Source organism: Trachymyrmex cornetzi, unplaced genomic scaffold, assembly GCF_001594075.2.
Source record: "Trachymyrmex cornetzi isolate Tcor2-1 unplaced genomic scaffold, Tcor1.1 scaffold43, whole genome shotgun sequence".
In the NCBI taxonomy this organism is placed as follows: Eukaryota; Metazoa; Arthropoda; class Insecta; order Hymenoptera; family Formicidae; genus Trachymyrmex; species Trachymyrmex cornetzi.
In genome coordinates this window covers 235,333-252,471 of record NW_017299069.1, presented here as the reverse complement: position 1 = coordinate 252,471, position 17,139 = coordinate 235,333, and the positions used below count along the sequence as shown (strand labels likewise).

General features: G+C 35.0%; 1 protein-coding gene and 1 long non-coding RNA gene across 2 annotated transcripts in view; one reads left to right on the top strand and one right to left on the bottom strand.

Annotated features, from left to right (window-relative positions):
- Nucleotides 1-17,139, bottom strand: part of LOC108764501 (uncharacterized) — a 163,855-nt gene that overhangs the window by 85,914 nt on the left and 60,802 nt on the right. The window lies entirely within an intron of this gene.
- Nucleotides 2,760-4,798, top strand: LOC108764500 (uncharacterized). The gene is made up of 2 exons (XM_018512779.1): nt 2,760-2,926; nt 3,572-4,798. Exons 1-2 carry the CDS (start codon nt 2,798-2,800, stop codon nt 3,860-3,862), a joined length of 420 nt encoding a protein of 139 aa, XP_018368281.1. The 5' UTR covers nt 2,760-2,797; the 3' UTR covers nt 3,863-4,798.

The following is a 17,139-nucleotide window of genomic DNA, read 5'->3' as shown; positions in this document are numbered from 1 at the left end:
TCGTTGCCGCTGGCGAATATTCCGACGAAGATTATTCTTCTTAGCATCCGGGTCGACGAAGCGACTCGGTATGCTAATACCGACGAGACGCGGATAAAAATGCGGCTGGCAATCAGCGTTTATATGAAAAACACTCCTCCGACACCCCTCCGACACACCCTGACAAACTGTCCCCGACCAATGTCGTCGCTTTGCGATGCCGCGATATTACTCGAATTTTGCCTTTGCGAGCCAACAAGTCGCTCTCTTCTCTTCTTAGCTTTCTTTCATCGTCGACTCGAGAGCGGAAAATAACTGAAACTTTGGACGGATAATGCGACACGCATTATCCACAGCATCCTTCGTCTCGCGGCTTCTCTGCGGATTTTCTGGAAATCTTCTTTATTCGTATGCGAGTGTCAGCTTTCTCAAAATGAGCGAGATAAAAGAAGTAATGGCTTATGCTAGCTATCTGATGTAATCGTAAACCGGCAATTTTATTTCATATCTTGTTAGTTGAATGCTATTTGAACATATCTAATTTGATAACAACAGCTTGTTAGTTGAATGTTATTTGAACATATCTAATTTGATAACAAAAGCTTCGAAAATCGCTTTTATATTAAATTTCAATAATAACACAATAATTCTAAAATCTTCGGTATTAAATGTAACGTGAAATAGATATCTGCATGATATATTGTAAAATATCTTAAATATCAGCAAAAATTTTTGCTTTTTTAAAAAACGTGAACTCTATTATTTTATTTTAAAAATTTTATAAAAAAATAACGCTTTATATATGTTTGCTTTTTCATAGGTTCTAGAATAGCTAGTTTCTAGAATAGCTATTCTAGTTATCTTATAAATAAAATTTTCTATGCTATAATATACAACAAAACGGCATTGCCGAGATGTTAAATTAAAAGCACCGAAAGGAGACGAACGACAATGATGCACAATTTCGGCGCTACGACGTTAGCGTTGTTTCACACAAGACACAATGCAACCGGCTGCAGTGAGACCCTCTTGAAAAATTGATCTCCGGTGTGTACTGAAAAGAGCGTAACACTATGTTTCCAGCGCGATAAGTGGGCCTGAATAAAATATGATTAACGACGAACCGTTACTCTTGTGCCAAGTTACTGCAGCTACTGTGTCGGGAGAGGTATGTATCGCGTGTGCTTTTCGTCTCTCGCTTTAACATTGTCGTATGAAACAATTTCAGACGGTAAATCATGCCAAGAATTTCATGGAATTCTTACGTCTGTAATCGCGCGCTAACAAAATATATTTTAATGACAAATTATTTGAACTCTGAGATAATTTCTTCTGAATACATATTTAATAAATAAAATTACCAACCGCGTAATATATATCTTTTCTTTACTTTCGATACTAATTATCCTGGCAATTAAATTTAAATTACCTATTACCGATAAAATTTGCATGAACTTTAACTAATGAATGCGATTTATTTTCAAGTTACTAAATTAAATTCCACATTAAATTTTCGCTTAAAAAATCCGTTTTCAATTAACTCCTCGATTAATCCATTCCGAAAGAATTTATCGTCGAGATTTATTGTCTCCGCGAGTTACAGAACATTAATTATAGAGCATTCCGATAAATGATCGCGAGTTAACACGATTAGCTCGCCGTATGAGCCAAGTCGAGAAATCCTAACTGGCAAATTGGATTCTATTGGATTCGCGATTTTCAGGCGCCATTAGCGATGCTCGGCCCTGTGGGAAACTGCACTCGGCCTGTTCAATGGCACGGGGACCATTTGGGCTCCGTGGCCGCGAACGGGATCCAATCGAGTACAAGGCTAGAATAGCTAAACCGTAACCGCTTCGTGAAAATTGCCGTGACGGCTGCGACAATCGTACGGAATATAAATTAACAATATATCGACGATTTTATATTGACTATCAATATCAATGTTCTTCGCAAAAATTCGCTATCGTTATCATTATCAATTTCGCATTTCCTTTAATATTTTACTTTAATATTAATAATAATCTTTTAACTGAGTTTGGAGCACTTTGTTTAGAATCGAAAATATCTTCAATTAAAGATTGACAAGAGAAGATTTCCAAAGTTTGGGCAAATTTCAGCGTTACAGAAGCCAAACTGATCAACTTCACTTTATGTGAATTTTTTAATTTTTAATAGCAAAGCACACATATAATAAGTTCATTGTCTCTAGTCTCTACTTTTTATTTAATACGTAGTTTTGTTAAATCTAAAAATTTAACTAGATACTGATTTGAAAATAATTTTGTTATGATTATCGAAATAATTATGCAAGATACTCAAACTGGTTGCTACAATGTCAAAACTTTTTGCAGCATTGCTCATCATGCTTGAATTTCCTACATAATTATTTTAATAGTTCAACAGAAAATAATTTTCAGATTTGTATCTACCTAAATTTTTAGATATTTAAGCAAAATTGTCGTTTCTATGTAAAATCGAGCAGTTTAGCTTTCGAGAAATCTCATTTGCCTTCGAATATATTATTTATATTTTGATTCTACCGAAATGTCAACAACTCAATGTTATTCAAGCTTGAGATAGTACGAAGGTATCACAGGAATTCTTAAACGCGACTAAATCGGCTGGAGGCGGCGAAGCTTCAAAAAATTCTTACGTCTCGATTTGGACGGCGGCCAAGGACGGGTTGCTCAACTTCGATGCTCGCATCTACATTCTCGATGGTACTCCCCATCTCCCTCCGTACTGACGTACAATGTCACCAGAACAATAATTGCTATGCGCGATTACGCCAGTTGAAAACGATGTTCGCAAGTCTATGCACGTACATTTCAGCACATATAAAAGTGCGCCACCCCGAGAGCACGAGCATCAATCGATCTTCGATCTTCGAGCTCTTCGAGGCTTTCCTGATCTTCAACAACCAGCAAACATGAAATACTTCACCGTGAGTAAAACAATTGCATTTCTGTTTAATATTGAGACTGAGCTAATATAGCAGCTATGTAGTAAGAATACTAACAATTGTTGAAATTCTTAACCTTTGACTTTCGAACAGTAACATTTTATGATATTATTCGTTCAATTCTAACAGAAAGAAATACCACAAATCCAGATTAACAAGGTTGCTGTAATCAAATATCATGTCCTCGATAATAAGAACAAAATGAGAAATTTTCCTTATTTTATGGTATCCTCAAGAAATAATTTAAAAAAACTGGAATTTTAACCCTTCATTTGTAATTTGAGTCTTTTTTAGCACAAGTGAAATTTTACTCTCAAATTTTTTTTAATAAAAACAGGCAGAGTCCAATTCCCTCCTAAAATAGGGGAAAATTAAAAAAAACTTGTTAAAAAACTATTTAATAATGTCATATAGAGATATTAAAAAGTAACGCTAAATTTTTTAATATTTTTGAAAGCCTAGAATAGTAAAAGAGAACATATTGCAGAAGGAAAGAGTAAAAATATGATCGCAAACGGAGGGTTAATAATCCTAAGTCTCTTTTAATTTCGCGTATTCTTTTAAAGAGTGCATTGGAAGCTTTTTAATGTAATGACACGCCTTTATACTTCTCTTTGACGTGCACAGGCTATCGCCCTGTTCGCCCTGGTGGCCATTGCAGCCCTCACGGAAGCGAAACCCACCGGGGTGGAGTCCATCGAACCGGCGCGGGCCGCCGAGTCCACCTCGCCGGAAGCGGGCAGGAACAAGCGAGGATTGTTGCTGAGCGCGGCTTATACGGCGCCGCTCACTTACAGTGCAGCATACACCGCGCCGGCCGTGGCATACTCCGCATACAGCTACCCCTATGCGTACACGGCCTATTCGAGCTACCCCTATTACGCCGCCGCTTATAGCGCACCCTATTACTTGGCCTAGATACGCGACCACATGAGCCCGAGGGAACGCCGCCAAACTACCGACCAGCCTCTCTGATTTCCACGGCGACAACCGCCAACTAGACCAGCTGCATGAGGAGAATACTCAAGACGCGATCACGTAAGATAGTTCATCGACAAGTCTCTTAAGCAGAATAACCACTACGTCAAATGAATTCTGCTTTCATCAAGAAAAGTGTTTGATTCGTTCAAAGTGAAATGGGTTATGTTATCCTATTTACTTGGATTCGATTCTATTTTACGAGATACGTACTTTACTCGAGTTACGCTGGTTAATTCTTTGGAAAATTATTCAAGATTCATATAAGCACACAACAAGTTATGGGCATGACATAAATAGCCATTCATATGCAAGGTAGAGATTCTAAGAGGATCGCAAATGAATAGGAAGCGAACCATACTAAGAACCAGGCCTTATTCGAGTAAAGTACCTTCACTTTCGTTACCAGTAACACCTCTTGCAGTTGTCCGGGGACTATGTCATTCTCTTTCTAAAGAAAATACTCGTGCTGTTTATACGGTCTAGTTGAAAACACTTATTACACTTATCACTTATATGCACACATATATACGTCTCTTATTAAATACTCTACGTATTTACATGAAAATAAATAAAACGGACTGTCCACCATTTGGATTTGTACAAAGAGAATTACTCGTGCAACGCGATATATATTACTATTGCATTTCATTATGTAAAATGTGAAAAAAGATCATAAAGCGTTGTCAAAGAACATCTCTTTGCACACACATATACAATGCATTTATAAACTATATAATTCAGTAATAACGTATCTCATTTATATTACTAAATGCAGCGTATTCTCTTATTTTGTTTAAATGTTTGTATAAATCTGAATTTTCACGAGAAGAATATTCGCAACGTGATAATATATTATAATATATCTCATTATATTAAAAATATTAACAAAAAAACTGACGAAACGTTGCCAATTCTTCTTCGCGCTTATATCTTCTATATAAGACATCTGTTGTACATTCATAAATCATGTAAATATTGTAAATCATTGCAGAAAACAAAAATATAACGCACAATACAATAATTTTCATAATGTTTTTCCCTTTCCTATTATATCTCGAAAAATCAACGATGTATTTTCCGACAAATATAAATCCGACTTTCCCTTCGAAATAAAAATTTGGGGTAAAAGATGTGATTCATATTTAATAGAGGGTCTTAATATATTTTTAACTTTATTCTCCTTAAGAGAAGTTAATTCCCAACCACTTTATACAAACAGAATTTTAATGAAAGCGTATTTATAAAAGAGCGGAATATTTAATGTTATACAATTTATTAAAGTTTATAAAAGTTAGCCAAGCTGTGTAAAATTTCAAGGTGTGGAAGGTTAGCATAAACGTCGGAAAAATGTCTCGCTTGATCTAGATATTGCGGGATGTTACTCTCATAGACAGATAGAACTGTACCTTTGCCAACGACGACAAATGCATTTTTAAATCCATTCCTTTAACAAGAATTTAGAGACGCTTGCGGAGAGAATAGCGCAATATGACGCGAAAAATTGCAAGGAAAATTCCTGCGAGAAATCTCGGAAATAAAGATTAATACCGTTTTGAAAAGTATGGAAATATCTCTATCTTCTTATCTTATCTAACTCTCATCTTTAATAAAAATATAAAAAAAACGTTATAACTTTTCTTAATTTTATCATATTGTTTTTATTATTCGTCAATTCGTTCATCATCAACGAAAATTGTACAAATTTTCCTACATCTTACTATTTACTAATTATTTATTTAATTATTTACGTTTTTGTATAATATTTTGTAATCTTTATATATGTACTTTAAAGTGCCTCATATGATAAAAAAAAATGTACGAAAGAACGGTTTTGTTAAAGTATCTAACAATTTAAAAAAGCTAAATATGGATCATGATATAATCTAGTTTGGACCATCAAAATAATTATGTAGAACGCTTAAACAGGTTGCTAGAATGTTAAAACTTTTTTCAGCCCTGTTATCACCACACTTAAGCGTTCTACATAACTATTTTTATAATTCAACAAAATTATTTTCAGATTTGTATGCACCTAAATTTTTTTTAGATACTTCAGTAAAACCGTTCTTTCTAAATTAATGTTTTTTTAAATTGAGATGTATTAATTTTTTTAAAAAATCATAAAAATGCATCCTTTTAATAAAGTAAAGGATAATGTATTTTAGAAAAACCAATTCTTTTAGCGGAAAAGATCTTAAAATTTAATAGCCTAAAAAGCTGACGCCCGCATAAGCTACAACCTATTCAGCTTAACAATGGAAGCACCCTCGTTGCTTCACAATGACGAATCAACGATAACGGCTAATCATAACGATCGAAAAATCAGAACGGCGATTTCAGCAGAGGAAAAGCGATAATGAAATTGGTGCGGGATGCACATCGAATAAAATATATCGATTGGAAGTGCACTCTGCCGCCTGTCAGGAAGACAAGGGAAAGGGTTCATAGCCGCAGCCTCGACAACTCGGGCGTGGAAAAACTTTTAATTGCTTCGTTTAATTGCCACCGTTAACCGTTTCGCGTGGTAATTAAGTTGAGTCGCGCGACACATCTATCGTTGTCACGGTGTGCTGAATTATACCGGGATTATTTCGTGAGGCGAGAAATAAAAGATTCTGCGATTTCACGCCAGTCTTTCATCATCAAAAAAGAAATAAGCACAAAATATTTCAAGAACTTAAACCGAGAGTTAAACCTTCCAATACTTTTTCATATACTTTTAAACCCAGCCTCTTCGAAAAACGAATGTATTATGCAACAATAAAAAACTCCTTTTAAAATTTATACATATCGTATATGTATTAAAATAATTAAAATCAAATATCATTAAAATTTTGAAAGATTGCAAAAGTTATACATAAAATTGGTATTATTTAACAGTTTTTCAATCTTATGATACCGATTTACTATCCAATTTAATTCATTAATCATAAATTAATCAGCTACACTCGCATTTTACGGAAATGTCTAATCAAACTTGAAATAAATCAAATAATCGTCAAAATAATTTTATCGACAGATCTCGTTAAAATCCCAGTAACTGTATTCGCAAATATATTCGCCGCATTCGAAGTGAAATGTGAATTTCACATGCAACGTGTCGCATACATATGTCAATGAAATTGCCAAAAAGTTCGTGTGTGTTTCGAACAAACAAATATTGGCTCTTCTATTCCCGACTATGTTATACAGTGCTCGCTAACAAATATATTTTACGAACAAAAAAGATATTTGATATGTAACAAAAAATTAAAACGATCGTTTTTTTTTAATTGATCTCTCTCTTGATAAAAATTTTCTTGAACGTTATATCTTCTTGTAATTGCTTAAGAGTTTAGGAACTAAATAAATATCTTTAAAAAAAGGAAAATTCATTTAAGAATAACCAAAGAACAAGATTTGGTTATCTATTTGCATGTCTAAAGCAACTTCAAGACGCCCTCTTCTTTAATCGATCTCAGGTTCCCGCAATACTTTCGTTCAACGAATATTATTTTAGGAATCACCAGGGAATATCGCCACGTGCATCAAACGCCTGTTTTATCGAACGGCTTGTACATGTATAGCTAGTGCAGGCAACGAACGCACGCGCGTAATCCCGGGATTTGAAGCCCCGTACTAGTGCGGTTACCGAACCGAAACGACCGGCGCATACTAATGGGCCCTCTCCCGAAACGTCGGGCGCACGTCTCGCGTTGTCTCGCGTGGCCGTAGTTTCCAGTCTGGTAGCGGTATTAATTGCCACAACGTCGAGGCCGAGCGAAAATTGCTCGGGAGTTTCCATCGCGATGGCCGGCGCAACGGTGCACTTTGTGGCAACTTTGTTTCACGAAAGTAATCGATTTTTATTCTTAACCTCTGGTGCTGCATAACCGCTAAATGCGATTATAAACTATATGTTGTATAATAATATTCCAAAGTCTAATCCTAAAATTGGAAAGGAGAAAAATCGGACTGCTCGCGAAAGGATAATAGACGCAATTTTATGACATCTTTTATTGCATTTAATTCTTTGACGGATAACTCAATCGAATGTTTGTGCGAATGCAATACGCACGATATACGCTGTATATATATATATTTTCGAATTTTTACATGAAATATTGAGACCCAAAAGAATTTCTTGATATATCGAAACGTTTTGAATATATGGCCCGTTATATATCCCACGAAATGGGATGTATAAATCATTTCCCTTCTGTAACATACTACTAAATTTTCTTTCGAAATGCGTTAATCTCGTTATTTATTTGCCATATCTCGTGAAAAACCATGAAAAGCTTTCCGTCTCTTACCACATTTCATAAAATATAGGTACATAAATGTAGAAACGTTAAGCAGGTTGTTCTGTATCTCTGCAGAGAGAAACGTGACGCACGTAAACGAACGTGCGCAATATGCAATGTATAATCACCGCAATAGCTGCAACTCACGTAGGTACATAAAGTGTCCCTGACATGCGTACAAAAGTTGGAGCCAACTTCACACGAGTCCAAAATGATTCTTTTCTTGTAGGTATTAATCATTTTTCAAACTGATCTCACACAACACGCACATATACATTATATTTATATTCATCGTTCCTCTTATAAAAATACAATGTTTTTAAATATTTAATTTTTTACAGGAATAACCACCCAACGACAAAAATTAGTAATTAATCGTAGAATAATAACAGTGCATTAAATATGTCGGTAAGTCTTTAATGTAAATTCGAAATCGTCTTTACGAGATACTAATAAATTCGTCGGGCTTTCCTTAATTAAATACGAGTTCGCAGACAAACAATATCCCTCGACTACGCCGGGGCTTTGCATTGCAAATCATGGCCTCCGACAAATCTCGAAATCTGCATAAGTATAAAAATAACGAGGAGCGGCAATGGCGCCCAGGCTCATGTGAATTCCGAGATGCTCTGCAGAAAAGGGTCGATAGTACTCGTCCCGAAATTTAGATTCGCTGAGATAAACTCGCCCAGATTTCCAACCCTCCGCAGCCCGCTCGGGCGTTAATTAAACCCCAATAAAAGTGGAGTGCTCTCTCGCTGTCGATATTTAGAACAGTTTCATTTACCATCTGTGGGAATTAATCTATGGCTCTCGAGGAAACTTTGTCTCTATAATTCTATGCGAAACTTATTCTAAAGAAATTAAGGCAAATAATAAAAGATGATAATTTATTATCTTATATAATATACATCACTGCATCGATGATATGTGTGTGTTGCACTCGTCTATAAATATTCTTAAGATACTCTAACAAAAAGTAGTCTGTTAGATTAAAAATATACATAATATAAGAACATATATACACAGAAAGAACAGTTTTGGCTAGATATGTAAAAATTTAACCAAATACAGATCTAAAAATAATTTTGTTGAACTACAAGGAGAGAATTTTCTTTTAAAATTTACCCTAGAAATATGGTAGTTGTGGTACAATACAATATTTTAAAGATTTTTACCATACACTTCAGTAAAATCAAACTTATTTTATACTTTATTGTAATTTTATCAATGAATGAGAGAAATTTACATTAAAATTCTTCGAAATACAATGCTGTCCCACAACTATCATATTTTCAGAGTGACTCTAAGAAAAAATTTTCTCCGGGTATTAAAATAATTAAAATAATTGTAGAAAAACACATACGATATTGCAAAAAGTTTTGACGTTCTAACCATTAATGTGAGCGTCCACAATTATTTTAATGTGTGATTTAACAATATCATTTTTTAATTTCATTCATTCATTCATTCACTAAATTATAGATCAGCAAAATTATTTTTCTCGTGTATTTATTTGCAAATAAAAGAGATAAAAACGTCTTCTCAAAACTAGATAATTTTTACACAATATTTTTTTTCTCAACTTATACTTTCCTCAACTCTAGGTCGACTTATGTTAATCAGAACACTCAATACATGAGAGAAAGTTATCGATACGGGTATATAAACAATCGTAAAAGGGTAACGCGTTGCGGAAATAAAGCTCGCGGTTACAATGAAACGCGGGCGCAATTATTTCTCGGCCATAAAGAGAATTATGGCGCGCTGCATATTGCCGAAGGGATAGGGTGAGCGAGCAAGCGAAAATACAACCAGCGTCCGATGGGAAGTGAGCGGCGACCACATTTCGCCCGACATTCGGTCGAGAGCCTGCTTAATTCCCGTGTAATGGAGGACAATTAATTTCTTATACTTGAAATAAAAAACAGCGCATGCGTTTTTGAATTATATATGCGATGTTCGGAAGTATTCAGTGCGGAAATTAAAAATTTAATAGCATACCGATACTTTGATCTATCAAACGTCAAATAAAAGAAATATATTCATTACCAAGATATATAAAAATATTAATAAAGAATTAAAATAACATACAGAAATTGAAATAATCTATGTATACATTGCAAAGTTTTACTTACACTGTTCTATAGGAATATCATTTGCTGTTTCACAGAAGTATCATTTCTACTCGATATTCGCTTCAAATACTTCCTACCAATATCACTCGACCCTTCCCAGGGGTTTTTTCAAGAAACACTCCTCAGAGAAACTCTTCGATCGCGCATAAATCACACAAATTCACCGAGAACCCTCAAAGTTACACGTCTCACTGAAGTTTCCTTCCATGGAGGTAGCTTCGACATGGTGTGAAAATACGTGGAAATTTTTCGTAGTCAATTACAGGTCGACATCCGAAATAGGATATCGCATGCCCAACGATAAAGTGACAGCTGTCGAAGTCTCGTCGTTGCGATTTAGCCGTAATGGAACGTCTCTCTCATCGAAACGACGAGTTCCATCCCGACCTCTCAACACTACACGTGCTCTGCGATTTTCGTGTAAAAAGTCCGCGTGGTAATAGCAACTGACTAATCGATTTTGCGACGGAAATAAGCGATGCCGCGGCACAGCTCGATACCGACGATGACGATTTAGCACGAATTTATTTTCGTACGAGGACGCAACGTCGATCGAATCAATAAGGAAGCATACGATGCGCAGAGGCCCCACGACCTATTCCAAATCGACATGAACCAATCTCTGCGGGAAGCGCGAACTCGAACGGAAGAGGCGAAAATAGAGGACACGACTCGCTCAGTTAGCATCACGAAAATCGATGGCGTTGATTAAAGGAGAAATGAATATAAAAATTACATTGTATTTAGGATATTTGAAAATTATATGTCATATCAATCATGATATATATTCTGCCATATATGTAGCTTTAAAAAGGAATTTTCGTTCAGACGGCGCGGCGATTCAAAAAAACTACTCTTCTCAATGTTTTTTTTTTTCTTTCAAAAACTGTACAGACAATTTATTATAAACTTTTTACAATGAGTGTCCAAATTTCATGGAAGCTGTGAAACTCGCACAAACATTTTATAACTACTATAATTTTCATAATTTTTAGTTGTAAAAATTATCAAAATTACAGATAAAATATAAATTATATGTATATAAAATATGTTTAAAATAAAAAAAAGTATCTGCATAGTTTTTGAATAAAAATTCATAAAAATAGTCTTTTTAGTTAGCCATCTAAACGATAATTCCCGTCAAGCATAAAATTCATGGAAAATCGTCTTCTCTCTCAACTATTGTAGCAAGAGTTATAAACTGCTTTATATTTCCATCGAAGAAAGATCAAACTAATCAAAGAAATTTAATTAAAATTGATACCGTTTGCTGAACTTTTTTTAACGTGGTAATTCGAACTCTCGAGAGTTCAATCACCATCGATTGATTAAAAAGTGCATGTTACTTTTGTAAAAAATCTCGTGATTCCGATAAGAATTATTAGAAAGATATATTAAAAAAGATTTGTAGCAAAGATATATCCTTACGGTATAAAGAGTAAAAATTAATTACCTCTTTGTAACTTAATCCAATAAATGCAGTTAAAGTCGAATCGCAAACGTTTGTAGAATGTGATGAAAAACATACCTGAAACAAAGAAAAATATTCTTGTTAATAATGAAAGTTTCAAAACAACAGTTTCACGCAAATTAAAGCGCATACAATCTTCAATATAATTATATTATTACTAGTATAACACACGTACACGGTCAAGCATTGATTATATGACAAACGAATTATTCAATAGAGACACTAAAATGTAATTTGCTTAAAAGTTATTATTTATATTCAGCAAAATAGAATACATTGTTTTTAGGAAATTTTAAATTAGTAATCATTCACGACCAAATTAATTTAGTTCCTTGGTCAAGTTAAAATTTAATTTTTAATTTAATGTAAAGTCTGCACATATTAAATAAAATTAAACAAAATAGTATCATCAGTAATAGAAAAAAAATAATTACATATAAGATTAAAAATCTCTCTTTTGTGAATTAATTTAATAAATGTCTCAATAAACGATAATAATTCTTTTTACAAAAATTAAAACACTTTTTTTAATTCAGTAATTCAAAAAAGAATAACACAATATTGCAAACGTTAAATTAAAATATTCTACATTACACACACACACACAATTTAGATTAATTTAAATTACATTTAATTTCCCCTCTTCAATCATCCCCATATTTTCCAGAAGGATGTAACGGGTTGGTACGGTGCCTGTGATTAACACTATGACGCTTCATGTTTCATCGCCAGACACATCGCCGTTATTAGCGTATTCGATCACAAGAGGGGCAATTTTCAGAGTCGAAAGGCGCGGTCGAAGGAAATCGATCAGGCCGGTCGACCGCCGATGTCAAAACGCGGAACCGCCCGCAATTTCTCACCCTAAAGGAGCATGATCGAACGAAGGGTTAAGGGTGAAAAAAAGAGGCAGGGCTTAAATTTCGTCAATGCGCGAAGAAAAAGGAACGCGAGAAGGTGCGAGCGAGAAGGGATCGAGAAAAGGGCGAGCAGCAGCTTCACGAAATTCGGCAGAGGAGAGCGGCGACGAGGAACTTGCGTCATAAATCAAACGACCCTCCTGCGAATTTCGCGGGGATAGCCCTTTTCCCTTGGCTTTCGAGAGAAAGGGACATGGAGAGGAAGAGAGAAAGACGTTTCTCGCTTTTCCCCGGGCGCGCAAATCGGTGCGTTACGGGCTTGCGAGGGTAGATCGATAAAGGCCCACGCTAGGCATTACTCGAATTCCACAAATATCGCGTTTTCAGGCACGTGACGTGAAGTTCGGAGTCAATTAAACGGAACACCCGGTACACATAACTCAACCATATCAGGCGACGCCATGGCGAACATTCATTCAAATAAAAGAAATTTATCTCGAATTTTTGTACGATTAAAGTTTGTGTGCACTGAAAAAAAATATAGTCAATTTTAATAATTATTTAGTTCAGTACTGCCAACTAAACATTTACTTACAGTAAATAAATATTTGTTGAGTAAAAAAAATGATTGTTAAATCAAATTAACATTTCTTGTATCAAATAAATATATCTTTATATTTAATAAATTGGCAGTATTCAACTAAATATTTATTAAAATTGACTATATTTTTTTCCAGTGTGTATATATAAGTCGCAATATGTGTAAATATACAATGCGTACTAGAAGCAACATTCTATATTATAAAAATATTTCAATATTAAATATTTCAAATATTTAAAAGTTACTATTTAAATTATTCATCATGAGACCTTGATCAATTAGATCTTTTAAAAACAGCTCAAAACATTGTAGCTGAAGTCAATCATTTGATAGCGTGTAGAAAAGTCGGCTGCGTAATTTGATGCGAGAATAAACTTTTATATCCGCGAAACTATAAGTACAAAACAAAAATGAACACACCTACGGCAGAAATGTCATGAATATGAAAATTTACATTTCCCGCGTACGAAGAAATATTCATCACGCACTCCGCACTAAAACGCAGTTTAATCCGCTCAGAGCAAATCCGCACAGAGCAGGAGAAAATACAATAGAAAAAAAAATGCGGAAATACGTTCATCGTACTATTCAGTCGTACAGCGTGAGATCGTAAAAGCTTGGCGATTTAGTGCACATCAAGCTAGGCCGGTACTAATAGCTATGCAACACAGGCCAGCACAGAGTACACATCCCGAGCGCGAGTATGCCCGGCCATGGAGATATCTTAATGTCGATCTGCCGCCGAGTGTTTGCGGAGAATGGGGAAAATTAATGTAATAATATGGGGCAACAGTGCGAGACCGGCCCCCGGGTCGTTTATGTTCCCGTTGCACGTGATCCTGCGCCGAGAACCAGGCTGTTCAATCGTGCCTTTATGACTCCGGGGGTCCTGACCACCCAAATTACCCTTGCTATATATTAACTAATTTTCAGAAGATATATATTAGGTTTGCTTTTGTATAAATATAAAGAGAACTATGCATAAGATTTATTTCGGCTTCTATCAAAAAAGTAACAGATGAAAAATAATAAATCATCATTGATACAGAAGAATGTAAGTTTAAATATTCCATAAAATTATTTGTAAAATGCGCATTTTTCTTAAGATATTTATAATTCATAACTCATTCTTTTTATACTAATAAACTACTGGAAAAAAATAATTAAGTTTATATAGTCATTTCGCACTGAGAGAAATTATTTTGTTATAGGAACAAATCAAGGGAAAGCAAATGTAATATTTGTTTAAAAAAACGATCGATTTGTTACGATTGCAAATTAATTCGTCAATGTAACAAATAATCAATAGTATCGCTAGCAAATAAGAGGCTCATGTATATATAAGTCGTAGACGATTGCAGGGTCTCAAATCGTAAAAAAATTGACCAATTCTAATCAAATATTCTCCCTATATTTGACTGTGCTTGGTCGGTTTCCTACGACTTAAGACTCCACGATCATCTACGAATTCTATGTAAACGGGCCTAAAGTCTATTAAAAAGATAGGTTAGATTCTATATGGTTTGCTTCTGTTACTAATAATTAGTTGGTATAACAGACTAGCAGCAGCAATCACAACAACAAAATTTGTTGTCACATATTTACCAGTTAAAGACACTAGTAGCTTGCTAAATTAACAAAATCCTTTCTCTCAGTGCGTATTTAGGATTTTAGACGTAATTGCCATCATGTACCTAAATTAATGTTTCAATTACGCAAGTTCTATAATTAGTATTTAATTAATTATTAAATTAATCCGCAAAATATTTTGACATTTTAGTAAACAGCTTAAACGTACATAATTATTTCAATGATTCATCAAAATTATTTTCAGATCTATCTCGTAGCTAGTTAACAATGTTTAAATACTTCAGTAAAACTGTTCTTTCCATGCACAAACTAAACAATCACCTAACTCACAATTCTCGCATAATGGCACCGTTAAGCCTCATTAAATTACCTCGTTAACCTCTGTCACACTAGGAAATCGCTCTCTTTATAAAGCACGTTGCGCGATCTCGAGAATTAATCTCAAATTAAACGCAGCCTCGCCCTCCGTCTGTCCGAGAAGAGATACGCAGCTCGGACGTTGGCCGCCGACGAGAGAGAGAGAGAGAGAGAGAGAGAGAGAGAGAGAGAGAAGCTCACGTAATCCGCTTCTGTCGCGAAATTAATGTCGCGCAAGGGTAGTGCCACGCCAACGCCAATATTATTAATTCCCTTGTGCGCAAGGGGGTGGACGTAACAATCCTCCCTCCAACCCGCTCATAATTTTCTCGTCACACGTGCCGACTTTAGAGATGTTGACTGAGACGAGAGACGATCAGATTAATTCGGATTTGGCGTCTATTACGCGACTGATGTACGATTTAGTTACCGTTCTGAATTATGTTGCGGTATAATATACAGTAAACAGTAGATCTGTAAAGCACGTAACCTAAGATTAATTTAGATTACACCACGTTTGCCAGCGATTTATGTCGGAAATTTAAGATACATGCCTTAGGGATATTATGTTATATTACAACATATATTAACGTAATAATCTTTTTAATATAAGATGTAAGTGCATGGATTAATGCATCAACAGGTGAATTTTAATGATGCGATAAATAATTTCGAGAGCGCATACGCGCCGGATTTTCTTAATCTAAGAAGAAAATTTATATCTTCATATTAAGAGAAAATCAAATGCAACTTCGTTAAAGAAAATAACATTTTCTACGTGAATTTTACGTAAAATAAAAGTACTCATTGGAGCAATCAAAGTAAAAGCTACGATTACAGAAAACCGACAACGCCTGCGTTGGAAAATACAAGGCGTGAGAGATAAAACACTCACCGTAGCCAAAACAATCTTATTTTTACCCTCGACAGCCGTCGTTTAATTAAGCAAACGGACCGAGACGTTGCAATGGTCTGATACGCAAGGCGTTATCTCTAGAAGAGGAAATTAATTAACCGTCGTTTCTCGGTACTCTAATCAGCGTAACACGAACAAATACGCACGTATAGTGCCGTTCGATCGGTCGCGAAATCAAATCCGCGAGAACGAATCCTCTCCACAAAACACGCGACGTGAGTCGGTGTTTTAATCGGTTACACCAGCTCGAACTCAAATTTTCATCTCGCGGCTCTCGAATCTAAATTAACAGTCGATCGATACGTCTCGACGAGTGCGCTCATAATTCCAATCCGGAAATTCCCAGCCGCTAATATAAATCTATCTCATCGGTGTATTTACGATGTGTGCAGCCATCGGTGTGAACATCTTGTGTCATTTTATTCGTCGTGTTTAACAATTTTTAAATTGACATTATTTATGTGGCGATATTTCTTTAAATTACTTAAATTATCCATACTTTTTAAAAGACTTAAAACTATCAGTCAAAAATGATATTAATAGCCAAAAAGAAAAACTTAAATGATACACTAAAAGAAAAGATTGGTTGCTGCAACAAATTGGATGGTTAAATATGGCATACCATTTTTAATTGGCTGTAGCAACCAATTTTTGGTTGCGTTAGCCAATCGAAATCCTATACTGACATCGCGGATAGGCTAACACAACCAACAATCACTGAGAGAAATAATTTTGTTATAGGAACAAATCAAGGGAAAACAAATATGATATTTGTTTAAAAAACGATCGATTTGTTACGATTGCAAATTAATTCGTCAATGTAACAAATAATCAATAGTATCGCTAGCAAATAAGAGGCTCATTTATATATATAAGTCGTAGACGGTTGCAGAGTTTCAAATCGTAAGAAATTGACTAATTCTAGTCAAGTATTCTCCCTATATTTGACTGTGCTTGGTCGGTTTCCTACGACTTAAGACTCCACGATCATCTAC

Coding starts and splice junctions, on each gene's coding strand:
- LOC108764500 (XM_018512779.1), top strand. CDS start 2,798: ATGCACGTACATTTCAGCACATATAAAAGTGCGCCACCCCGAGAGCAC. Junction 2,927..3,571: donor CAAACATGAAATACTTCACC/GTGAGTAAAACA, acceptor TGACGTGCACAG/GCTATCGCCCTGTTCGCCCT.